This window comes from Catharus ustulatus, chromosome 24, assembly GCF_009819885.2.
Source record: "Catharus ustulatus isolate bCatUst1 chromosome 24, bCatUst1.pri.v2, whole genome shotgun sequence".
NCBI classification, from domain to species: Eukaryota; Metazoa; Chordata; class Aves; order Passeriformes; family Turdidae; genus Catharus; species Catharus ustulatus.
Genome location: NC_046244.1, coordinates 379,812 through 406,228, shown reverse-complemented (window position 1 = coordinate 406,228; position 26,417 = coordinate 379,812). Strand labels below are relative to the sequence as shown.

Sequence of the window (26,417 nt, the reverse complement as noted above, 5' to 3'; positions counted from 1 at the left end):
GCTTGTTCTTATTCCCCTCTACACACCGAAAAAGAAATGCTGGGATAAGAACTGTTAACTGCTGTTCACTGTTACTGCTGGAGCATTCCCAGGGCATGGCACAGTGAAAACCAGGACTGCACCTGCAATACCTTAATAAATAATAATGAATGATTGAGCAGGGACTAACAAGCAGCCCCATTCCTGGTCACAGGCGATCCTGGGCAGGTGCAGCCTTTCCTGACACACTCACACAAACAATATTCTGGGATTTTTTAGGAGTGAATAATCAGGGCTGTGACACCACCAAATTTAGAAGCTATTTGAAGTTCAAACAAATGCTAATCCAGCCTGTTATTATAAATCTTCAGCTTGACAACAGAAAAACACACCAAGAAAAGACTCTGTAAGCATTCTCCAAGCACAACTTACCGTAGGCATTGGGGAATTCTCCAGGACCTGGGCCTGGATAAAAGGGTCCTGGTCCTGGTGGCTGCACAGGATATTGCTGGGGTGGCCCGACGTATGGGGGGCCACTGTGACGATACTGGGGGGACAAAAACAACCATCACTGTACAAGGACTTGGGCAACCTGTAACTGAGCCCCCTCAATCATCAGGGATCTGATCCTCAAGCCAGTTTATTACATCTTTGGGTATCACAGAATCATGGAATAGTTAAGGTTGGAAAAGATCTTTAAGATCACTGAGTCCAACCCTCAATCAGCACCACCACCAAGCTCACCACTGACCATGTCCCCAAGTGCCACATCTACACATTGTCTGAACACTTCCAGGGATGGGGACTCCACCATTGCCGTGGGCATCTTCTGCCAATGCCTCAACACCCATTCCATGAAGGAATTTTCCCTAATATTCACTTAAACCTCTCTAAATGTTAGTGCCAAAAGCAAGGTAAAGCCAAAGCAGGGAGGACACAGGAGTTGAGGTAGAACAGAGTCACTCCCTGATTGCAGCAACACTCTATGTTATGAGGCCCAAGGTTCTGGATCTATTAAGTCAAATTGGTATTTTTAAAGCACTAAATATCTTCCAAGACCTTGGATTCCTACCATGTTTGAGGGAGGCCTGAAAAAGGTGATTGATTCCTACTGCCTCCAGGCACAGAAGAACAAATACTTCATACAGAAAAAGGACAGAGGCTGAGTCACAGAACCATGGAAGCATTTAGGCTGGAAAAGCCCCCTGCAATCACCAAGTCCAACCGTTCCCCCAGCACTGCCAAGCCCACCCCTAAACCTTGTCCCCAGATGCCACACATTTCTTGAACACTTCCAGGGATGGTAACTCCACCACTGCCCTGGGCAGCTTCTGCCAGTGCCTGATCATCCTCTCCATGAAGGAATTTTTCCCAGTATCTAATCTAAATCTGCCCTGGCACATGATATGCAACTACCAGTCTAATTTCACAAACACATCCTCATGCACTCCAGGCGGGTGCTGAGACAAACGTTGGAGCAAACCTTTGCTGGAGCAAACGTTGCTCTGCAATTCCTCAGGTGCCTGGATGCTGGATTTACCTGTGGGATACAGTACTGGGGGCCCTGAGGCATTGGGTAGGGCATTGGCAGGTGGTTCACCATCATGATGTGCTGGTTGGTTTGGTACACGGCAGTCGGGGTCTGTGCTCCGGGACGGATGGAGGGGCTGCTGTTCTGGATGGTGGCTCTTGGAGGCTGGATCTGAGGCCTCTGAAAAAACTAGGAGAGGGAAGGGAGAGAGGAGAGAAAACAAAGAACTGGTCAGACTTCCTGGGAAAGAACTGGAAATATTCTTACAATATTATAGTTATGGTGTTAGTTTCCAGGGGTTGCCACACTTCCAGAAAACTGCAGGACAGTCCGTGTTCCTCTGTGAACAGCAGGGCCATCTATGGCTTTCTATTTTACAAGGCAGAAACAGTCAAGAACTTTACAAAGTAATTATTATTAGTTTGTATCACCTGAATTTTACAGATGAACCTTCAGAGCAAACTTCAGAAAAATGAGTTTGTCTAATTTTCTTTTTATAAGGTGGACTGGCTGCTAAAAAACCCCCACCTTTATAAATACCCCAGGGAAATAAAAGATCCAATTTATCTCCAGAAGAGCTAAAAATCCAGAATTTCACAAAGGCCAGAGGCACCTCGTGTCTCTCCTTCACATACAGGTGACTTGTCCTGCCCTGCTTTCCGAAGGGTGGCAACCTGGCCCAGGGTGGTCCCAAAGCCTTGCACCACGCTGGAACGAGGTGATGCCCCAGTGGATGGGCCAGGCCCAGGTAACCAAGCAAGCCTTGGCACCTGCTCCATGCTGGCCCTGCCGTGCTGGGAGCGGCCCCGGGACGGGCAGGGGGCTGCAGGCCCTGCCTCTGCATCTCAGCTCACAGCTCAGCAGCTGAGAGAGAGATGCACTAGACACCAAGGCATTCACTGACTGAGGAGTCACCAGGTGAGAGACACCGATGCCATGCAGAACCAGGAGTTAGAGTTACCTGTATAGGTCTGAATCCTCCCTTCAATAATGGAGCAAGAAAGCAGCAGGAAACAGAAAGAAAGCCAATGGAACAGCTTACAGATCAACAGGAAGGAATAGGATACAACATGCACCCTAAACGCACACAACTCCAGTCAGCTGCTGCCCTGCTCTGACTCATCCCTTCCAGAAAGGGGCAGGAAAAGACACTGAGTGGTACCATGGACTCTCCTGCCAGAATCCCACAGGGTCAGAACTCTCCTAGGAAAGTTTTATACGGAAGTATAAAAGTTAAAAAAAAAAAACCCAAACAAAAAACCCAATCAAACCATGATTTACTGCATGAAATGTGACACTACAGAAGATCTTTATGTTTACTCTGGTCCTAAAACATCAAATAGCTCTCCTTCTGGTCTCTTTCAGTGGTACAGAGAGGGTAGAAAAAGCAGAAACCCTGGCTCTAATCATGGATTTCTCTCCTTTTCTGCACCAAGACTGGGAGGGGATGAAATGCCACATATTTAACTGTTAAGTAAAAAATAATTATAATAATTAGGCCACCACACATCCCACTGAATCCTGCTGGCTGCTGTGCAGTGATGTGTTACAGGGAGTAACTGTGCCAGGAGTGAGAAAAGAAGGAGGGGAATGAAGGGATGAGCTGGGATTATCCACCCCAGGTTTGGGAAGGATGGGGGAGGACAGATGGAAGCTCAGATGTCTCTATCCTCGACATGACAACAAGCTTAAAATGACCATTCTGGTGCTGCTGAAGACTTCATGACACCTGAGCTGCTCCTCACAGCAAACCATTTCTCCAGGAAAGTCCTGGACGACTCTCACATAACCAGACATTGTTACAGTGAGCACAATGACTTTATGTCCAGCCCTGTCAACCTGGATGAAGAGCTGTTCCAAGCACGCTGGAAATGTGACCTGAACCAGGAGAAGGCAACAGTTTGGGGAGAAAAGTTTGGAAGTGAGGGTGGAGAAAGCAAATGAGAAGAACAACCGCCTGCCATGGTCCTGCTGTGATAAAACCACGTGGCTGTGAGATGTGGGGGAGATGCACAAGTGTGGCATGAACCAAGCACAGGTGCTGAATTGATGGTGAGAATCACCCGAGTTCGTAATTTTTCGATATCCAAAGACACCAAAAAGTGTAGAAGTCTTTCTTTTTTCACTGCAATTCACTGAGCAATGATAATTTTTAAGCTGTAAGCATGTCTCAGCACGTGTCTCACTGAGGGAGGGTTGGAAAAATTTAATAACCCCCACAGGTGTGTGTTAATGCAGAGTGAAAAGGGCTGGAGACAGAAGTGAGACCTCTCTACAAACAGCACATCAACATGCAGGGCAGTGCAGAGAAACCCTGAGTGCTGGGGAGACTCCACCTACGGCATCTGCTCCTCAGGCTCCTGCTGCACCTACAGAACCCGCTCACAACCGAGACCATGCAGGGAACACTGCCAGCAGTGGGAACTCCTTGCCCATGGACAGCTGCTCATTGCCAGCACTTCCATCCCCAGAGGCTCCTGAGGCGAGCCCTGCTGGGGCGCGGGCTGGGGAAGCTCCATTCTGTGCACACAGCCCAGGCTCTTCCCGGCTGCAGCAGACTGAAGTACAGCATCCTGCTCTGGAATGGGCGTAGCACTGAGCTGCTCTTCCATGAGCACTGAACACCCCCACAGAACTGCTCCACAGCAGCAGGGGGTCTCTGATAAGGAGACTGGATGTCAAAAAACCTCTCAGAGACCCGCTGTGTGCCTACACCATCCTAGAGCTGGCTCAGCTTCAGAGATGGTGAGAAAGCAACAGGCAACCTGAGACCTCTCCGACAAAAGTCTGAATGACTTACAGTTATCCCAGCTCGTGTAAGTCAAGCCAGGATTCTGGAGGAAACCTGGTATGGCAGCACTGTGCATTTGACCTGGTCGTGGGTTTGACTGTTCTAAACCTGCAGCACCTGTCTGACAAACAGCTTTATTCTCACCCCTGGCCCTCAGGAGCTCAGCCAGCAGTGTTCAGAGGAATGTTTAGGAATGCTATGCTATTTGATTTGCTAAAAGAGATGAGCACTCATCTAGGTTTCTCCCCCACCACCCCCGACCCCTGTTTGTTGCTACTTTATTTGCTATTTAATTTGCTAAAAATTCTGCATTGCAAGTTCAAAGAGATGCCTACAAGATGCATTGCCTTCAAGTAACACTAACATGTCCTCTGGAATAACAGCAGGAAGTGAAAAATCTGATAGATTTGGTCTCTGTTTCTTCTAGAAAGTGCAGGATTTGGAGTGGAGAACACCCAGGACCACAGCAAAGGTACCCTGGGCCATAGAAAAGCTTCTGAGAGAAACTCTGCACGAGCAGAGTTCGACTCCTTCCTTCAAAAATTACAGTAATTTCACGATTATAAGCCGCACATACACAAGCCACACCTGATTATAAGCCGCATGTTACAATACAGAGTGTAACAAAAGGTATCTATTCTGTCACCATCTGTTGAGGGTGGGGGCACTGATCCTTATCTCCGTGGGAGATATTCTGCTAATGAGCCATCCATTGAAACCAGGCAGGGCAGTGTTCTTTATCTTTTCACAACCCATCCTTCCTCCAGCGAGTCATTTTCTGCTCATGGCCATTGAGTCCCACTGTGGGACTGATAAATTACTGCATCCATTGGAAGTGCTCAGCCAGGGGGAAGAGCCCAACATTTCTTTACAAGATAAAAAACAGAGGTTTTGGGACACTAAGGGAGCCCTTTCTCCACTGGACTCCAGAGGAAAACCGGATTTCTCCACATCACCACTGGAGCTCCAGAGGGAAACTGCACCTTCTGCAGGAGCACTGCTCCAGCTGAGCCACATCTGTCACTGCAGGAGGATGCAGCAACCATGGAACGGGACTGCTGCCAACACCCTGCCTGACAGGGTGTCAGGTTGTACTCTGACTGTGTCAGGGTTTGGGGTTTGTTTCTTTGTAGTACTGTATTTTTATTTTAATTTCCCTAGAAAAGAACTGTTATTCCTAATTCCCATATCTTTGCCTGGAAGCGCCTTGATTTCAAAATTATAATAATTTGGAGGGAGGGGGTTTACATTCTCCATTTCAAAGAGAAGCTCCTGCCTTTCTCAGCAGACACCCGTCCTCCAAACTAAAACATTAACTTTTCGTTCTTTGTCCATATACAAGCCGTACCTGATTATAAGCCGCACTTTGGGTTCGGACCAAAATTTTAGTCAAAATGGTGCGGGTTATAATCGTGAAATTACTGTAAGCCCTGCTACATCTACGATGATTTTGGTTGTTCAGCAATCATTGAGGGCCTGGGTCATGGTCTTTGAGTCATATCTCATCCCTTATTTGCCCAATGTGTTAGGGAGGGATTTCTTAGATCACCTGGGGAGTCAATGCTCCTGGGCAATACGGTCTCTGACTTCACCCAGGGCTGCTCCCTCTCAGTCCCAGAGGAGCACAAGCAAAGCCTTCTGACACTGCTTTGATCAGCTCCCTGAAGCTCAGCTCCTCAGCCTGTTCATCCCATAAGCCCTCCCTGTCCCAGCAGCCCTTCCCTCCCTGCTCAAGGAAGTTCTTCTGAAAAATCAAAAAGCAGAATTGCACACAGGCTCCACACACAGTTTCCCCCAGTGCTTCCCAAAACTCTGTAACTGGAAATAACTGCAGTGTTTAGCTGAAGGTTGCATTGCAGAGATGGTTTCAGCTGATGAGCTTCCATCTCATGGAATCAAACCTTCTTGGCACTAAGTGCCAGGCTGGCTGTCACCTGCTGCCATGCCAGCGCTCTGTGCTGACCCTGTTTTCCAGCTTTGCACTCACTAAATTTGCTGCAGACACACACTTGCTGTTTGAGCAAGAGGAATTAACACTAATTTTACGGAAATCCACTCCAAACCTCCTGCCTACCCTTCTGCACTTCCCTGCCATTTTCCCTTTAGTCACTGCTCACATACTCCAATCCCCCCAAATCCTTTTATTTACCATCATCTTCTTCATTTTCTTCCCCAATCACTCTGTGCCCAGAGAAAAAGAAAATCAATGACCAACATGCCATCTAGAAAAGCAGAGATCAAGGAGAGCCCCAGCCTCTTCTGATCACCCATCACTGTTTTTCACGGATTTGCCACTTGTTCCGTATTTCCAGGCCATGGCTCCCAGTGCCAGGAGTGCTCCCTTGGACCCTAAAGCTGCACCAAAATATTAATTTGGGATAAGAGCCTAAAAACAAACCTATGCTAAGCTCAGCCTGGTGAACATGGGCATTCATCTATTTTTTCCCTAGGATCATGGCTGGATGTTGTGATGTGTCCATGGAGCCCTGTAGGAGGTTGTGGAGAACAGAAGCAAAAGCAAAGTTCAGCAAGTTGTCACCCTGCACTTCAGCTTCTCATGCTCCTGTTATTAATTTCTAGTCTTTCTGGTGCCACCAGGAAGGCTGGTGGGATAACCTGAGCCTGGCCTAGGTGGGGGCAGGAGGAGGTGCCTGCACAGGCAATGCAGTAGGAACTGAGGAACTGCAGAACTGAGATGTGAAGATCAGAGAATTTTAGAATTGTTTAGGTTGGAAAAACCCTCTAAAATCGAGTCCATCCCTAACCCATGTCCCCAGGTGCCGCATCCACACACTGATTGAACACTTCCAGTGATGCTGACTCTCGCCTCTTCCAGTGCCTGACCACCCTCTCCATGAAGAAATTCTCCCAATATCCAGCCTAAACCTCCCTTGGTTCAGCTTGAGGCCATTTCCTCTTGTCCTGTCCCTTGCTCCTTGGTGCCAGGAGCAGGAGCTGCAATCACAAATCCCCAGGTCCTGCTTCCCCAGCACCTCAGTGCAGCTTTTTTAGCCGGCTTAAGGCAAGGCTCATTTCCTTCCCCTCAGACTCCCCAGTTTTATTACTCACTAAATGATAAAATGAAGGGGAAAAGCACTTTTTGGGGTTTAGATGTGGCAGCTCCTTCACACACTCATAGGTGCAGACAGGGAACTGACTGCAGCAGCCGTTTCCTGCCACTTTCTGACTTGAAATACCCCAAACAAGCTACAAAATGGTCAGCTGGGTCAGTTCAGGGAGTGAATTCCCAACCTCTCCAAGTCCCAAATCTTTTTCACAACAGCACCTAGCCAAGCCCATTCTCTGTTGTACCAGTTACACCCACAGGATCTCAAGAAACCCCAAGCTAAAATTGGAATAAACTCTTCCAGCAACCTCAAGTGAGAGGTTGAGCCATGAGCAGCAGACCCGTCTCAAACGCAGTTCAAGCCAAAGGAAACTACCACATTTCAGTTCATAATTCTGATTTCTGTTTTTAATTACACCAGCCTCTTCTGAGCACCCATTTCTAAAATAAACCCCACGCTCCCCAAGTCACTTCATAAATGAGGGGTTTTAGGCAGATTAAAATGTAACAAAAATTTGCATTTTGAGGCTCAGGTTAGAAGAAAACTTCTGTTCTCAACTGTGCTTTGTGAGGATCAGAAGCAACAAAGTGACTCCAGAGCCTCACTTAGAAAGAAAAAACAAAGAAACTCAATGCACAAAGTGGGAAATGGAGCAGCAATTCCAGGCAGTGTGCGCTACAGCAACTGGGGAAAAACACAAGCTGACAATGTTATTTAAATATCTTGTCCAAGAAACTTTGTAGGGGCTGTTTTCTGTCTCCTATAAAGTGAGGTTTTCCTGCAGATTCTCAGTGTGTGATGTGGGAACCAGGAATTACTGATGCACATTTAACTTCCAGTCAGAACTGCTGCAATGATTTCATTTCATTTCCCAGCCACTATTCTTAACACCCTAAATCTCTGCTGTTTTCTCTCACACAGTGTGGTCACACTTTCTCCAGCATTAACTGGCTCCACCAACTCGCACTGTAACCGTCCAACTCCAGGGCAGGTTATTCCATCCAGGAAAAAGCCCTGCTTATAAAGCTGCCATTCAACTTCAGGTGCTTGAATCACGCTCATTTGAGTACCTTGAAGATTTAATAATTACAGGCAGTAGCATTAAAGAACAATTCATTATTTGCCTGAAGGAGACTCAGAATCAATACAAGGCACATGTTAATAAAAGCTGGGATGGACACAGGGAATTGCAAACCCCACGATGCTGCTGCTGTCTTCAAACGGAATGTGGAGTTGTTGCAGTAAACATTAGCCTTGCTGAGGCAAATTTACTTATTTACATTTTCTAGCTTACAAATCTCAGTCTCAAGGCTCTCAGCTTGTGTTACACAATTTATCCAAGTTTAAAAACTCTCATGTGATGATAATTATTTATGTTGGTCTCAAGCATCCTGGGAGTGATGGGTTTAGGATGAACTTGCTCCCACAGTCGTGACCCTCCTTTGCGTGGCAGGGGCCAAAATCCCTCTCTCCACCCCCAATCCACACCATGGGTGTTTTGGATTAAAGGAAACAAACAGCTCATCCACAGTCCCAGTTTTTCTGTGCCTGTCCTGATGCAGCACGACAGATGTAACTGGGAATAAAGCCTGGAATATTTTTCTAATGGTGACAACTTCCACTGATAATTATAAGCAGATTCAAACGCAACAGAGACAAAAATCTAACTGTGATAAAACTGGGAAAACATTGGGATTTACAAGCATAGTAAGGACAGGGCCATAACTCGGTTCAAAGGAAAGTTTTGGATTCCATTCTGCCAGACTGGTGGCAAAGTCCCACCAGTAAAGCCCCCAGTCACTGGAATTATTTCCTCCAAGGCTGTGCTGCCTCAAGACTCCTGGGCCAAAACCTGCTCACAGAGAGCTCAGTAAAGTTTAGGAGAACATGAAATGGCTTCCAGTGAATATATGGCTTAGGAATGACCCATGAAGGAACTAAGGAGCTGCAGAGCAGCAGTGCACTCTCTGTATTGTGCAGTATAAACACCAACCTGAAGTTAAGGTCAAGAAAAAAGTATCTAAACAAGATCCCGATGCCATCGTTGCCCAGGCTGCCCAGTCATCCTGCAAACATTTCTCTACTACTGCCTGTCCACACCCTCCCAGCCATGCACAGAAACCACTGCCCCATCCCATATGACCTTTGCCCATGAGCAAACAACTGGAAATGTCTCATTCTACTCTTTAAACTCCTTTTTTTGCCCTGCTTTGGAAGGCTCCAGCTCCCCTGCTGCTCTCTGAGCTGGAAGGAACAAGGATGATGGGAATTTGGGGTGTCTGTGCCCAGTTAACTTACCTGCTCTCCTTAGACAGACCTCTCCCCACACTGCTCATCCCAGTGCTCAACTGCTCAGTAACATGAATGAAGTGAGAACAAAATAATTCCCTTGGAAAAAACCTTTCATGCCTCAAGCCCCTGTCCTGGCACCACAGGATAAATGGGATTTTTATTTCTATTAATTTGTAGAAACAACCTGCTTCTTCTAAGCCAAGAGAGCTTTGGGAGAGTTCTCCTGCCTTGCCCTGCCTCTCCTCCTCTTTCCCACCAGTAGTGCCACCTCTGTTCCCTCAAAACCTACAAGAAGTATCAAAATCAGTTCCCAAGGATAAGAGTTTTGGCAAAGAGGAGTGTAGGAGCTGAAGAAAAGACAATTCCAGACACCCTGACTAGGACAGACAGGCCCGTGTATCTCTCATGACACTGGAGAAGTCTCAATTCTGCCACTCCTGAGGAGTTCCATGAGCCAGAGCTATTCCTAGTTCTCCTTCTTAATAATGAAATGGTTCCTTACAAAGCCCAAGTCGTGCAACAGGAATACTAGAAGTTTCCTACAGCTCTGGCTTTTGTGGGCTAAGTGCAAACGACATTCAGCAATGCAAGGTGTATCACACAACCAACGCAGGGACTCGGAAGTTTACTTTGCTCTGAGTTGGAAAAGTAGGATTTTCTCAGGTGACATCTTCAGGAAATGGAATCCACTGACTTGCTTGGGAAATATTCAGAACAAGTTTCTAGTGATGTGAGAAGGCAAGGGAATCCCACAAACCTCTGGCAATGATTCCTAGAGGTTCTCCTCCCCTGGGGGCATGGGGTGGTTAATGGGAGCAGTGACCCTGGGGTGAAGTCAGTGTCACTCAGTGGTGCAGGCGGCTGTTAGCAGGGTTATGCACGTGCCAGTAGGTACTACAGGGTTGCTTTCCTCCACTCAGTTAGTGGGTGAGTCACCTCCACCCCCACCCCCCAGCCAATTAGTGCAGGGTGATAACAAAGGGGCAGGTACTGTACCTGGTGATGGGCAGGTCGAGGCCCCGCTGCAAACTGAGGAAAGGCGGGAGAAACAAACACAAAAGGAAAGGCACAAAGAGTCAGAAACACCACAACAAACCAAAATGTCACACTCTATGCAAAATAAACCCACAGAAAATAAAACAACAACAACACAGTCAAAAGCTTTGCTGCAAGACAGTGACACACAGGGACTGAGGTGCCACGATGGACATCGACATCGCTATGGGCACTGTGCTGGGAGCTGGGATAAACAGCCAAAGCTGCCCGAGATCCTAAAGGCACTCAGGGATGCAGGCATTCCTTATCCTGCCTGTGGAGAAAACATAAAACCAAAAAAAACCCAACTTAAAACAAGCAGCAGTGGAGATTCTGAAACTGTTCAAGGTGGAGGTCAATGGTTAAAGCAGCTGGGCCGGAGCTGCTCTGGGGATTTAGTGGGAGTGGAGGATGGAGTCTCACAGCTGGGAAGAGCCAGGAGGCACAGGGGCCATGGCACATCCCTGCGAGGCAAAGAGCAGCCATACACGCCCTGCTACTGCATTTCCAGCTTTATTCCTCCATTGGGATGGCAGCAAACCCCTCCGTAACGAGTGGGATTTGTCACCTTCTCTGAATGGGAAGGATCAGGTTATCCCGGGGAGCTGAAGACATCAGCAGTGGAGCCTGCAGGGAGAACAGGAGGTCCTGGTTCCCAGCCCTGAGCTCAGGCTACTTAATCATTTCCCACTCACTTGGGCCACACACAGAGGAAAATAATCCCAATTTCACATGCTTAGTTGACATTAAAAGCATTTCCCAATAAGGAACTGATTGTTAAAATAGAAATAAAAAATGAATGCAAGAAATGGAAAATATAAGAAAAGATGACCAGGTACCCACTTCCAGAGCTGAGTTAGGTGTTGAAACCCTTAATTCTCAGTGTAACGTGCAGAGCTCCACAATGAGAGCAGAGAACTCTACTGATAATTGCTCCAATAATTAACTGCAATGACCACAACTACATCCAGAGTAGAGTTTACCCACTGTGTACCTCTGCTGTGATTCCTCAGCACAGCCACCTCTGCTCTCTCAGGAGCTCACTGTGATTTACTTTCTGCCTCAGATTAGTAGCCAGTGATCAAAACAGGTTACTACTTAGTGACTTTCTTAATAAGTTTTTTTTCTATAAGGAAAAATGGGCTTGGGTTCACTTGCAACCCTTCCAGCTCCTCTAACGTCGTCAAACATGAAGCAAAGCATAAATATTCACTGGTCCTTTTGATTTTTTCCTTTATAAACACTAAAATTGCCTAGATTTAAAGATTTCCAAGAACTACTCTGCTAAGCCTGGTGTTTATATATTCCTTCTACCTTCACGTCATGGTGGTACTTGGTGACACTTGGATGAAAGTCATAAAAATCTTCAGAAGTGAATAAATATGGACACCACAGACTGTTCCTGGGACAAGAACAACCTGCACTGGTTCACAAAATAGTTTTCTCATCCTGGAAAAATTTCCCTAAGCCTTACATTAAAGAATAAAAACCAAAGCATGGTCACCTTGTCAAACTAAAAAGCTATAATTTCTATTTCAATAAAACAGAAGGACTCAGCCTCTCAGGATCCCTCTGAGGCTCAAGGGAGAGGAGGGCAGTGGCTCTGTGGATGAGGAGAAACAGGTACCTGGATGAGTCTCCCGAGATAAAAGCACTTCAAGTCCTTATTTTCCCAAAGAATTTCCCAGCTCAAATATCTTGTGTTTGGGAAAAGGGACTAAAGCTACCCTGGAAAGGCTGAGCCTTTCCATGGGGCTGCATGTTGTGTGTTAGATACCAATGAAAGAAAACGGCCAAAAAGAGAATGTTGGGATGCAGAAACCTTGTACTGCTTCACTTCAGGGCCAAGGCACCTCTGTCATCCCTGATGTACAGAAAAGATTTGTTCTCACTGTGCCTAAAACAAGAGCTGGAAGTTTCTATCTGAAGAAGCCAAAGTTTATTCCGTGGTAGAAAGTAACATGTGTTACAAGAAGTAAAATAAAAGGTCTAAGTTTGTGAAAAATGCCTTCATCTATTTTGCACTGGTCACCACTGGCTCTTGATTTTAAAATTTTAAAAATAATTCTGTTTGATAGGAATTATTCCTGTGAATAACTGTAAGCAACAGAACAAACTGTAGTCACTGCTGGCTTAAAATAGACACTTAGGGTTGTTTTTTCTCTGTTTGATGAAGACAGTAGATAGGAAAACCTAAATCCTGGGTGCAACCTTCCTGCCCCATCCCCCCCACTCCCTACAGTCCTGCCCACTGCTCCATGGACTCTCTCCCTGCAGATGTTGGTCTGGCACACCTCACCCCCTCCTGGATTGCCCCAGCACCCCTTCCAGCTTATCTTTTTTTGTCAGAAGTCCTAAAATTGGACTGTTTGTGTTGAGATCACCTGGTGTTTGGGGCCGGAATGGCCAAGAGCTAATGGGGAATTTTCAGCAGCGCTGAAAGACCCGGATTTTGTTTTCCTTCCTCAGCTGGAGCTTTGCAATTCCCGCTATGGGAGCAATGCTAACAGGGAGCAAACATGAAGCTGTCTGGATTGCAAAGGCAGCTGTCCTGGGAGGAATAGAAATGCCTGAGCTCTGCACTTCCAATGGCCCTTGGATGCAGAACAGGATGGAGGAAGCTCCGGCTTGAGGGAGGGGTTGGATCAGTCCTGCCTACCCATGACAGAAACCCAGGGATGGCAAAGCCACCCCACCACCGTCCTCATCCCCTGCTCACCCTCCCCTCACCACCAAATGGGATGGTTGAAAAATAAACTAGAAAAAAAAATTACAAATAAATAAATCAAGCGAAGAACCAAATGCAGGAGTAGCTCAGGCTTGGGCTAGTCTTGCATTTGCTTTGGGGTGGGAGGTGGAATGAGATGTGATGGGTGGGAGCAGCTTTTATCATGGGGTGAGATGGGCACTAGCAGAGCACATGGCAAAACCTGCACACAGGAGAGCTCAGAAGAATACAAACAAGGCTGACAGGTGCAGATAAATTCTTCCTCAGGATCTCCTCAGTTACAGGGCCAAAACCCTACAAAATTTGAAATTTACTGGCCAAATTTCCTGCAGATTCTCTCTCTGCTGAGTGACAAAGCCCAAGGGGCCCTGGTCTCTGTCCTACCCCAGGTCAGACCTCCCAGTTGTAACTCAGCTTTGGGCCCTTGTGGCACCACCTCACCTGGCAGAGGCTGCCACGGCAGCTCGTGCTTTCAGCAAAGAAGCAAAATCAGTGCATTTCTGTAGCCAACAAAAAAGGATGTGGTAAAAAAATATATATATAATAAAGAAAGGAAGAAGAAATAAAAACAGTGCCATGGGCACAATTGCCTGCAAGAAGGAGTACAGTTTGTTATATTGCTTACAATGCAGTATTTTATCCAGCCTCTTCCAGCCAGGGACCTGTAAACCGGACTCTGTTCCAAAACCTTCCTCCTCTTCCAGTTTTCTGTGCAATGTATTGGCACTGTTCTGCTGGGCTGTCAAAAAAACTGGTTTAGAGATGCAGCTCTTCAGTCAAGTTTTTGCTCCAGTTCTAACCATACCAGCTTAGCTGTGCTTTGCAACAATTAAAGAGAAAGATGATTATACTTACTGAGGAAAGAGTTTTACCAGCAGTGTCCTACATTACTGATTAGAATGGAGCACTAAGGACAAATTCCAGGCTGTCCACATCAAAGAACTTAAAAGTCAGCATTACCTGGCTCATTCATCAGCAGAGGTTAAGTGGCCTCAGAACAAACCCTGGCATGTCCTGGAGGGGGAACCTCCAGTGCTGGGCAAGTGCCCCAGTGATGTTGCAGGTTTGGGGATTCTTGCCCTGGGTATATCTGTATTTATACCTGTTTTGTGTACAAATTCCTCTGTCCCAGAGGCTTTCAGTTAGCTCCAGGAGCATTTGCCTTACTTTAAAGAGAGAAGAGTGCTGGGAAGGCACCAGGGGGTTATGGGCAACCTGAAGGTGAGCCTGACACAGAAGGGCAAGGAGGTGCAGGATTGCTGCTCCCTCAGCTGAAGGAACCTTGAGACATGGTGATGGGAAGCCACCATGCCTCCAGAAGCTGGGCAAAGCCTCTAATGCCCTAGGAGGGTCTTCTAACATCATGTGGAGTTGTGCTACAAGCAGAGAATCCCCAGAAAATATCAGATTTGGGGAACTGAAGTCCTACAACAGCAGAGTGGCATAACAATAAACACCCACCCCCAAAAAACAGACTGTGAAGGATGATCAAACCTGAAGTTGGACGAAAAAGGGGTTCAGCACAAAAAGATCTGAGCACACAGAAGCTCTAGGTTACATGTGAGTACCTGCAGGGTTAGAAATGATCAGTGGCACTGATTTGGGAGCAAAGCCCAGAGGCCACTGGTGACCAAGTGCTGCTGCAGAGAATTGCTTGTGTCTGATCTTTGGTCTGTCCCTGCATAAAATACATCCTTAAAGAAAAAAATAAAAAGAATTATAAAAAAAGAAGATAAGAGAAAGATTCTGGCAATGAATCTGAACTCTATAATGAAGTGAACCTGAAAGCAACTAGGCTAAAAATAAATGGTGTTATTTGAAGGTAGATGAGAATCCCACTACTGCTTCTTTAGGAGCTTTAGAAGGAAAATTATCCTATCAAGATAGTGTTTGAAAAACTCAGTCAAGGTTTGCCATTCGGGATGTGCTTCCAGGTAGTAAAACAGGCTTTCCAGAGAACCAGCCATGTGCTATAGACACACACAGACAAACACACAAACGAGAAGGAAAGACCAGGAGATGAGGCCAGCATGGGCTCCTTACCGGTGAGCGGGTCTGAGGCTGCGTGTTCATTGTTTGAGGGGCTTGAGGGTACACCAATGTGGTTGGAGCTGCATTCTGTCCTGAGGGATATGGAGCCTGCCAGGGAACAAGAAAAGAAAAGAGAGTGGATCCAATTATTCATCCAAAAAACCAGGAACAGAACACATTATCAGTTGGAGTGACTGACATGGAGATAAAGGTGAGATTGCAACGGAGAAACGGTCTCTGTCAAGGACCAATTCATCAACACTGCCTCTCTTGGTAGCAGTTTGCAGCTCCAATAGCAGCTCCACTAGTAAGTAACAGATGCATTACTCATTATTAGTGAGAGTTTACTACCATTTTATAAGTCAGTTTGCTACTATTTATCACCTGAGTTCCCCGAGCACTGCAGTGGAAAACAACCTACGAGACGCATGCCCCAAAAGAGTGTCACCAAAACCCTGCGTGTCCAAAGGCCTGGCCACCTGTTTCCAAAAGCCTTCTCTGAACCAGTTTCCAAGGAAAGCCAGAACTGTAGAAAATGCCAATAAATCCTCCAAAATCAGACAAACAGCAAGAAACAACCTTGAGTGTGTTTAACAGAAGCTGCTGCTGCATCAAAGCCTTTCCAATGCAATGGAACAACCCCAAATCATCCCAGATGGAAGGCAGGCCATGGCTACAGGTTCTGCACATTTTTCCTCCTTCCACCCATTTCCATAGGCTATAACAGTTTATCCCACCAGATGCTCTCCCCAAGTGTTATTTGCCCAAAGCAACAATAAACTGGAGCTATCGAACTCTGCCGATGATGCATTTTAATGAGACATTTAGAAATAACTTTTCGGAGTGCTTTTTTCCTTATTCTTTTTGAACAAAACCATAATTTGCATTATAGTTTATTATTGTGATGGCACAAAAACCAGCCTCCAGCCTGCAACAGCCTTTGCTCTCGAGAATCATAGAATCATGGAATTAGTAATGCTGGAAAAGCTCTCTAATATCTTGAAGACCAAATGTTCCCCACCACTAAACCACATCTCCAAGTGCCACAGTTTTTTAATCTTCTAAACCTCCCTCCCAAGGATGGGGACCTCACCACTGCCCTGGGCAGTCTGTGCCAGAGCTGGACAACTCTTTCCATGAAGGAATTTTTCCAAATATCCAACTTAACTTGGAGGTCGTTCCTTCTCCTCCTGTCCCTGTTCCCTGGAGCAGAGCCTGACCCCGTGGCTGTCCCCTCCTGTCAGGGAGTTGTGCAGAGCCAGAAGGTCCCCCCTGAGCCTCCTTTTCCCCAGGCTGAGCCCCTTTCCCAGCTCCTTCAGCCTCTCCTGGTGCTCCAACTCCTTCCCAGCTCTATTCCCATCTCTGGACACGCTCCAGCCCCTAAGGTCCTTCTTGCCACGAGGGTCCCAGAACGGCCCCAGAAGTGCCAGCACATGGGTGTAGTTTGCATTGTCTTTTTTTTTTATGCCCTTCCATCCCTGGATTAATCACCTGCTGATTGAAGTGTAACACAAGGTAAATGAAAATATAGTTTGGAAACAATTCAACCAGGAATTCCCTGGTCTCAGAAAGAAAGAAAAAAACAAAAAAGAAAGAAAAAAAAATAGGCAAAATACGACAAATACAACAAACACTCCTCCCCAAAACATGGCAGAGGGGATGAGAGGAATGAGCACAGTCCAAAAACAGCCCCATCCCAAAACCCAATGGTTGCAACACCTTTTACTCCTGCTCTGGGACCACACTAGAACTGCTTTTTAAAGAGTAAAACTTAGACACGACTCCACAGATACGCAAGGACACTGCTCCTACCACATAACTTAACTAGGCAGGACCTTCTGTTAGCTTCTGCCTCATTTTCACAGCTTTTTGGGTCAAAATGTTAATAAAATATGTGTCTCCAAACACACCACTAGATCTTTACTGTGATCCAGCACACCAAGCACACTGATACAGCAGTACAGCCTCTGGTTGAAATGCTTTGCTCAGCTCCTGATGGCAGCAGCATCTTCTGAGGTTTGCCCTGTCCCTCCTCTCCAGGAGCTCACTGATCCAATCCACTCCAGCCAAAACCCAATTAACGTAAACAACTGGAAAGAAGTCTTCTAATTTTTTTTTTTGTTTGAAATGTCAGATGCAGCATCAACTCTTTTCCCCTTTTACTTGATGAGTGATTCTGCTGGAGCTGGTGATGTCATTCCAGAGTGAATAACCCAAAGCTAAGGAGATGTGGGGAAACTCTTTTCATCCACAACCTGGAGAAATTATCCTGCCTTTGTAGTATCCTGCTGCTGACCTTCTGCATCTGGGAGATCTACCCAATGTGAGATTAAGGCTTCTTCCAAAGGTCCAGATGCTCCTGTTCATATCATGGAATCATGGAAGGGTGTGGGTTGGAAGGGACTTCAGTCATCCTCATCCAGTCCCATGCCTGCCATGGACAGGGACATCTTCCACCGTCCCACGGTGCTCCAAGCCCTGTCCAACCTGGCCTTGGACACTGACAGGGATCCAGGAGCAGCCACAGCTTCTCTGGGCACCCTGTGCCAGGGCCTCCCCACCCTCATGGGGAAGGATTTCCTCCTAATATCCAACCTAGACCTACTCTCTTTTAGTTTAAAGCCATTCTCCCTTGTATCTCTCCCACCAGCCAGCAGAGAGCACACAGGGTAGGTGACTGTGTTGGGAAATATTACAAATAATAATACCAAATAATACCAATAAATGCACCAGATGATCACTGGCTCCTTATGCCTCCAGCTCCACATCTCAGAAGATGAGACCTCATCCCAAACTGTTGTTCCCACAGCACCTCAGCAACAAAAGAAAATATCTACTATTCCTCGCCATCTTCAGACTCATGAAAACATTTTCTTCAGGTTTAAATTGCATTTGATAGAGCAGACCTCACTCCCAAAGGATAAGCTGGATATCTGATGCTGCCCCAAAGACTGTACCCACCTCCATAACAGCCCCTGTTTTCTTTTAATCACCCAAGCCAAAGGAAATGTGAGAGAAAGGTAGTACAGCTATCACTAAGCCCTAAAGCCCTCTGAATTTTAGCAGCAAAACTATAAAACAGGTATTTGGGAACACAGTGCCAAAGGCACTTCACTGGTGACACTCACTTGTGACACTGACACAACCCAGGGTTAAATTTGCTTTAGTTTTTAAGCCCTACCAGAATGAGCACAGCATTAAGTTATAAAGAAAAAAGAATATCAAGGCTTAACTAGAGGCCACAGAAGGGTTTCTGCTGTTAAGGTGTCATCAACCAAGGCAGTTTTGGACAGATGACCCCCGTGGCTGTGAGGTCACAAGTAAGGAACAAGTGCAATACAAATCCTACTGAAGACCATAAACATCAGCTAAACAAACATGTTTTACAACTATTGCGCAACAACAAATGTTTCTGCTCCACAAGCTTCCAACCAAAGGGATGTTGCCTTAACTGGTACTTATGTTAAAACCATAATAGGGGGAAGAAAAGGAAGGGAAAGTGGTTTATAAATTTCTGCAGGTATTAACTTCACATCAGCTGTGGGAGCCTAAATAAACTATCAAAGATCCAACAGAATAAATCACAGTACTCTACTGCTTTTCATACACACCAGCTGATTAAAGCATTGCATCTATTCATCTGTCAAAGGACTTTCTTCTGTGCCAAGCAGCTAAATGGGTACAGAGAGTGACATGGTCACGTGCAGCCACACAGGGCTCACAGGGCTCTGTGCACTGGGGCTGGAATGCTGGAGTGAGGTAATGAAGAGATAAACAAGGAAATGCTTCAAAAATCCCCTAAATAAACCCCCATGGAGGGGAAGGCAGGGAAGCAAGTATTGCTCTGCAGACAAATGTTGGGTTCTGAAGCATCTAAAGGCTGGATTGAATGCTTGAAGTTCAAACAACTTCTGCAAGAGGACAGAGTGCTGCTGAGCTGCTCCACTTCGAGATAGAGCAATTTGCTTCTCTTAGAGCTCTCACCTTCCTGATTTTATATTTCAGCTGTGGCTGTTCAGGGGAGGAAGGTGATAACAGCTGAGTGTTTATGCATTCCCATAACTTGCTGGGAAAACCCTTTCTCTGAGCTGTTTCCTCCTGGAGCTGCTACCTGTGCTAAGCAAGGAAAAAAATAATCACTATTAACAAAACAACTGAAAAAAGTTATTCTTAGCTCAGGTCTTGAGCTGGTTAATAAACACCAAGCCTGCAGTGTAATATGACTCCCTTGGGACTATCTGTTCTGGGAATAAACAGCAAAGTACACACATCAGGCTCAAAAGAGCTGAGTCACCCAGCTCTGCCTCTGGAAAAATTTTTTGGGAACAAAACCCCTCCAGCCCCAGGCAGAAAGGTGTCAGTTGCTGAGCTCTGTGGCTGGCTTGGCTGGGAAGGGGTTAATCCCTGCGGCTGATTCCCGAATCCTCTCCAGACTCATGGAAGAGGTTGCTGGATATATTTACTGAAGTTACACACGAGGAGAACTGGACTCGGAGCTCCAGCACATGACCGTGACTCAGGAGCTTCACGGACGCTCCCTGCACCCGCCGTGACCTTGGGGAGGAAACCTCGGCATTCCCAGTCACTTCCCAGTCCAAACCTTCACATTCCCAGTCCCAAACCTTCACATTCCCAGTCCCAAACCTTCACATTCCCAGTCCCAAACCTTCACATTCCCAGTCCAAACCTTCACATTCCCAGTCCCAAACCTTCACATTCCCAGTCCCAAACCTTCACATTTCCAGTCCCAAACTTTCACATTCCCAGTCACTTCCCAGTCCAAACCTTCACATTCCCAGTCACTTTCCAGTCCAAACCTCAGTATTCCCAGTCATTTCCCAGTCCAAACTTTCATATTCCCAGTCACTTCCCAGCCCCACCGGCACAGCCACGGCTCCAGCTCCCCCTGGACACCATCACAGAGCTTAAATCTCTTGGGAGGAACGTGACAGAAAAAGCAAAACACCTCAAAACAACAGGGGGCTTTCCGGGGCCAGAGGCACCCCCTGGCTGTCCCCCAGCAGGCCCAAATGTTTTTTTTTGAGTGACCACAGATGACCAATGTGGTGCTGCAGGGGAATAAAAACTATGGTCCCTTGTCCAGGTGGTTTTACATCTTATTATATCTCATGTATCACTGCACTGCTGATGAAGAGCCCCCACCTAAAAACTCACCAAAGTGCCACCACACACATTTTCAAAAATATCTTGTTATTATTCAATGTCAAGACATAAAATATCAAAAATATGCACTGGCTGGAAACAGGACAAAACTGTTAAGAGATCCATCTTTTTCCCCAAACAACACAACACCCCCAGCCAACCCCCTTTTCTCCTGTAGTACAGGGATTTCTGCATAAAACCTGCACTAGTCTGTTCCCAAGCCATTCTCAGATCTGGTTAAATGCTAAATATTGATTCAAACCCACCAGCTGGGCACTCAGAGGCACAGTCAGTGTTCTTTATACTGTATGTCATATAGGTCCTGTCCCTATATTTATAAATTCTTACTCACACAAGCCCCTAAGACCAAAGGCAGTTGCCCCTGGGGCAAGATACAGGAAGAGGAGGTCATTGCACAGGAGTCTCCTCTTCATCCCTGTTTTTAACAACAAGACTTGGTTTTTCCTTCCAGCTGTTGAACAATTTTCATTGGAAATGAAAAGGGAAACCATAAAGGGAATGTGGGACTGGCTGTGTTGATGCACCAGCCCTTGAGGCTGCTTTTGCAGAGCATTCCTCTAGGTCACTGGCCTGGACAGCAGGAATTTGGCCTCAGACACAGGTGAAGAAATCCCCTACAGCAGCAGAACCCAACACTTTGCTGACAAGTAATAAGCAATGGTGACAGCAAGGATGTGGCTTTTAATTGTGAATTCCTTTGTGGAGCTGGGTTGGCTCTGCCCTCCCATAGCCCCAAATCCAATCACTGTGACAACTCAATTACTGCAACCCAAACAACTGCAACCTTCCAATGAGGGAAATCTCTGGGCATTCAGCTCTGGGAAAGTAAGAGGATTATAATTTAAACCCTGCATCTTCATTTCTCCCTAATGAACTCCCCAAAGGCAGCACAGGCCAGAACAGCAGCCCCTCAGGCTGCCCTTCCTCACTCATACCCCACACCTTGATTTTCCCCAAGCTCTGGTTTCTGCATGCCCTGGATTTTGAGAAAGGTGCAGAAGCACAAACTCAGTGCTGGGGGAAGAGGCTTTCCTGCTTCCCACAGGCAGTTGCTCCTGTTCCTGCGAAAATGCACAAAACTTCGGAAGACTGAAGGTTACAGCAACATTTTACTTTTGTCTGATGTGGAAAGTTGTGTTATTGAAGGCTGAGAGAACAGCCTCAGCCAGAACATCCCAGAAGAGCCCAGGATCTCCTCCTCCCACAGACACATGGCCAATAAAGGCCCCTCTTCCATCCAGGTGCTGCCTTAGGAACACAGGCAGCATCCAGGGAAAGGCACAAGGAAGTTCCTGCTCTCCCTGTCTCCTTTACCATACTCCCAGGGGCTGTAGTAGAGATCACTGAACATGGGACAGAGCAGCTTTTGACCTCATATCAGTATTAAGGGACAAAATAAATCACTTTGTAACTATGTCACTGAAATCTGGAGATGCCCGGGATCTGCTTCAGGCACCTCCTGAATCTGACCACAAACAGGGCCTTGTTCACTCCTGCACCTCTTCTGGACACATCTGAATGTCACCATTATTTTTTGCAACCACATAATTCAAGTCTACATCACTTTTTTTTTCCCTCCCTGGTGTGCTCTGCACTCAACAAAATAGGCTTGGAAGCTGCTGGCAGGAAAAACTCCATAGTATCTATAACATACAGATCCAGCTTGGCAAATATTTGCATCTGCAAATATTACAGATGATGGTGGAGAAACCTGCATTATTAAATGAATTCATTTCAGCCTTTTTTATACAGTACCCCCTCAAGTAATACATAAAGTATATTCTTCCACTATTCCTGTGAATTATTCCAGCTTTAAAAATAGCACAACAAATGATTAAACCACTAAACAAGGACAATTCCCCTCTAAATGCTCCCAGTTTGCCTTTCATTATTACAGTAATATTTCAATGATCATCACACACACTCAGACCCTCTGCCTGAACACACGTCCCCATTCACAGCTACGTGCTCAAATATGCAGGTTTTGGGTACCCATCACACCAAGGATGATACATTTTTTAAGCAGTTCATTTGCAAATTATCCAGAATCACTGAAATCAGCTCATCCTCACCAGGGCAATGCTGCAAAACAAAAATACGCAGCATTTCTACTCTGCTGCCTCTCTAATCCAGGGCTGCTCCCCTGCAGGGTGCATCAGCACCTGAGAAACAGTTTTCCTGTGTATATTGGTATATAATACCTGGAATATTCAAAGTCCCATTAAAATCAGTGACAAAAGGACTAGAGCTCTTCTCTGACACCAAATAAATTGTGCAGATGCAGAGCTTCCACCTAAAAAACAGAATGAACACAATTCCAATGCAAACACTCTACTCCTGATGGAGGGGCTGGGCTGGAACCAGGGTGGGACGTGCTCCAAATCTCTGCACATTGGATCTGCTGTGAAGTTTTGAGGTTTGGATTGGGTGGAGGGCCCATAACAAACAGGAACTGTGACTGTTCAGTGAGTTTATTTAAATATGTAGGCTTTTTCTAATGCTATTTCCTCAAAATGCCAGGACTCAGGTCCAGGTGGCTTGCCTGATTTTAGGAGTTTAACAAATTGCAGACAAGTAGAAGATGCAGAGAAGTAGCTGGCATCCTCAATGCCCTTCTCCTGACAAGTACACTGGTTTATTCCAGTGCATTCTTTTTCCATAAGCCCAGCCTTCAGGAAATTCCTCTTGTTGATAAATATATTAACATTTTAGCGGAAGGTGTCCATGTCCATGGCAGGGGGTGGAACAAGATGAGCTTTAAGGTCCATCCCAACTGAAACCAGTCTGGGATGCTGTGATTAAGCTCAGCCTTTAAAAGGACACATATATCCTGACCCAGGAGGAATTACTCCCCTCTCTCCCCTTTTTCCTCTGCAGCAGTTTGTCTCAGGATACGTTACCCGTGCCATTACCCGCACAGCCAAATTTGTAACAACATTTTTTATGGTTTTACATGTTTTCACCTCACACATCTGAGTGGGCAAAGCAGCAAGACACAGGGAAACGGAGTCCCAGGTAACATCCATAGAGCTACAGGCACTTCTCCTACTTCAACGTAGATAATGAGATTGTGTCCAAGGGAAGATGGTGAAGGGACATGCTCTGCTGCTCCCTGGACAAGGACTGTTTGTGCCAGGGATCACAGAGACACAAAATGCACATTCTTGACCTGCTGGAGTGAGTCCTGAGGAGCCCATGGAGATGCTCCAGGGCTGCAGCCAGGCTGGGAGAGCTGAGAATGTTCACCTGGAGAGGAGAAGGCTCCAGGGAGACCTCAGAGCCCCTTCCAGGGCCTAAAGGGGCTCCATGAGAGCTGGAGAGGGACTGGGGACAAGGGACAGTGGGACAGGACAGAGGGAATGGCTTCCCACTGCCAGAGGGCAGGGTCAGATGGGATATTGGGCAGGAATTGTTCCCTGTGAAGGTGGGCAGACCCTGGCACAGGTGCCCAGAGCAGCTGGGGCTGCCCCTGGATCCCTGGAGGTGTCTAAGGCCAGGCTGGGAGCAGCCTGGGATAGTGGATGATGTAGGACTGGATGAGCTTTAAGGTCCTCCTGCCCAAACCCTTCTGGGTTTCAGTGATTTTTTCCTGAGCTCTACTTGGTGCATGTGCCCCTCACCACAGTGCAAAGGCAAACAGAACACCCAGCCTGAGGGAGGAAAGAATCATCTTCCTCCTTCCCAGGACAGGCTCCAGCCCAGGAACCCATGCTGAACTCCAGACACAGTAGAGGACCTGGAGTGAAAGACCAAACCAGCGTGATTTTGAGCCATGGGTGTGGGCAGGTGTCCTGCTGGTGGCTGCTCCCTCCCAAAGTAATTTTTAAATCCATCAGCATGGAACTGCTGCTAACAAAGGTGTGAGGCCACAGATAACGTCACAGGAAATCATTCCATAACATCTGTAAATGCTGCTATGGCTTCACGTGGCTCCTTACTGAACTGGATGAACTGCCAGGCTCTGCCCCGGCTGCAGCACCTGGCGTGGTCTGCTAACGACCATTATGTAATTAAGTAAGCCGGTCTTTTCTGTAATAAAGGTTCTCAAAAATATGGAGGGTATGTGTGTGCTGAGGGCAGAAATTCCAGCATCTCCACAGCTAAAAGCAGAGCTGGGACTGTGCAGAAACATGCCTGAGTCCACAGAGTGCATTTCACTTGTTCTATAAAACTGTCTCCCATTTTGACAAAATAGACTTTGAAGACAAATACTTGCTCCCAGGAAAAAACCCAAACCAGTCAAGATCCTACTTCACATCCAACCAGTATCAGCAGCTTTGCAGCTTTCCTCCTGTTTTCTTCCAAAAGCCAACAAGAAGCTCCAAAACTGTGTCACCTGATATCTCTGAGGATGTTGCCATCCTCGGAGATGCCCAGAACCCAAGGGGAGGTGGCCCAGAGTTATCGGCTCCACCTGATCCAGCTCAGAGTAGGCACCTGGACCTGACGATCCCAGGTCTCTTCCAACTTTCACCTGTGTGAGGGCAGCAATCAGATAAAATATTGATGCTTTACTGAATTACACTGAAGTCCACAAATACCCTACATATAAAGTGTCTGAATTTGCACAAGTTAAAACAATTAAAGAAATGATGGGTTTTTAATGGCACAGCCCTTCCAGGCTGAAGGCAGTCGAATTACGGCTCCATCATCTTTGTTGGTTGAATGGAAAACAGCACAGTGAGAGTTCAGCTGGCAGGAGAACCAGGCTGTTCAAGGATTCAAAGCCTCACCTCTGGAATGTGTCTGCTCCTGCTGCAGGTTAAATGGCTGCAGAGGTTATTCCTCTGTTTCCCAGTCTGACACAACAGCTAACAGTGGACTCCAGGAATCCAGGGCTCCATCTCCCTCGTTTCTCTGCCTGCACGGATATTTTATGCCCTCTGTGCTTACAAAACGCAGGCTGTGTAAAGCTCTGACTTCTGTGCTGACTCTGGTGCTTTACGGAACACATGGTGTTTGTTTAAAAACTGCGTATTTTCTGGAACATGTAAGAAAACATCCATTAAATTGCATGGAACAGAAGGTACTATTACAGAAGGAATTCCAGAATTGAAATTATCAAATGTAAGAAAATGGCAAATTGCCTCATATTGTTTTGTCTTCTTCTATTATTAAAAAAAAGTGGCAAGGTCTGAAAAGCACCAAAATAAAGCCCAGGGCACATTACTCTGAGAACAGAAAATGCAGGTGAAGAGTCCTGAAGAAAGGGATCTGGAAAATATTTAAACAGCTACAGAGAAGTTTGATTTTCTATTAAAATTGCTGTTTCATTCTACCCCAAACCAAGTTACTGGCAAGTTTAAAAGTGCTTTTCATTCCCAATAATGTCACATGCCAAACAAAGCCACTTCCACTCGCGCAGCAGCCAGGATGGGCTGTATGGCCAAGGCACCCACTGAGAGCTTTCCCATTCCAAATCCCTGAGCCTGCACAGGGTGGAAGGGCCAGGGAACACTTGGAGCCAGGTCACAGCTATTCCAGAGAGGTAAAGCTCAAGTAGCAGTAGAAAAACTTCCCTCCCCACTGGGCAAACCAGACCTCTTGGAGAAGGATTAAACACACCTTTCAGAGCAGGAATGTTTTATAAGGGCCTGGAGTGCCAGGACAAGGGAATGGCTTCCCACTGCCAGAGGGCAGGGATAGATGGGGTACTGGGATGGAGTCCTTCCCTGGGAGGATGGGCAGGCCCTAGCACAGGGTGCCCAGAGCAGCTGGTACTGCCCCTGGATCCCTAGAAGTGTCCACGGCCAGGCTGGCTGGAACCTGGAGCAACCT

The 26,417-nt window shown here is 46.6% G+C and overlaps 1 protein-coding gene across 26 annotated transcripts in view; it reads right to left on the bottom strand.

Annotated features, from left to right (window-relative positions):
- The window catches only part of EIF4G3 (eukaryotic translation initiation factor 4 gamma 3), a 143,055-nt gene that overhangs the window by 59,372 nt on the left and 57,266 nt on the right, over positions 1-26,417 (bottom strand). For 11 of the 26 annotated variants that reach the window (XM_033079774.2, XM_033079779.2, XM_033079777.2 and 8 more), the window contains 6 exons: positions 15,468-15,563; positions 14,050-14,163; positions 10,658-10,690; positions 2,472-2,492; positions 1,520-1,699; positions 412-526 (listed from right to left, as the gene is read on the bottom strand). In XM_033079774.2, the coding sequence (XP_032935665.1) occupies positions 412-526; positions 1,520-1,699; positions 2,472-2,492; positions 10,658-10,690; positions 14,050-14,163; positions 15,468-15,497 (493 nt within the window). In that variant the 5' untranslated portion in view covers positions 15,498-15,563. Of the gene's footprint in view, positions 1-411; positions 527-1,519; positions 1,700-2,471; positions 2,493-10,657; positions 10,691-14,049; positions 14,176-15,467; positions 15,564-26,417 lie in introns of all 26 variants that reach the window. The other 15 variants (XM_033079780.1, XM_042779959.1, XM_033079781.2 and 12 more) reach the window with 6 other exon arrangements.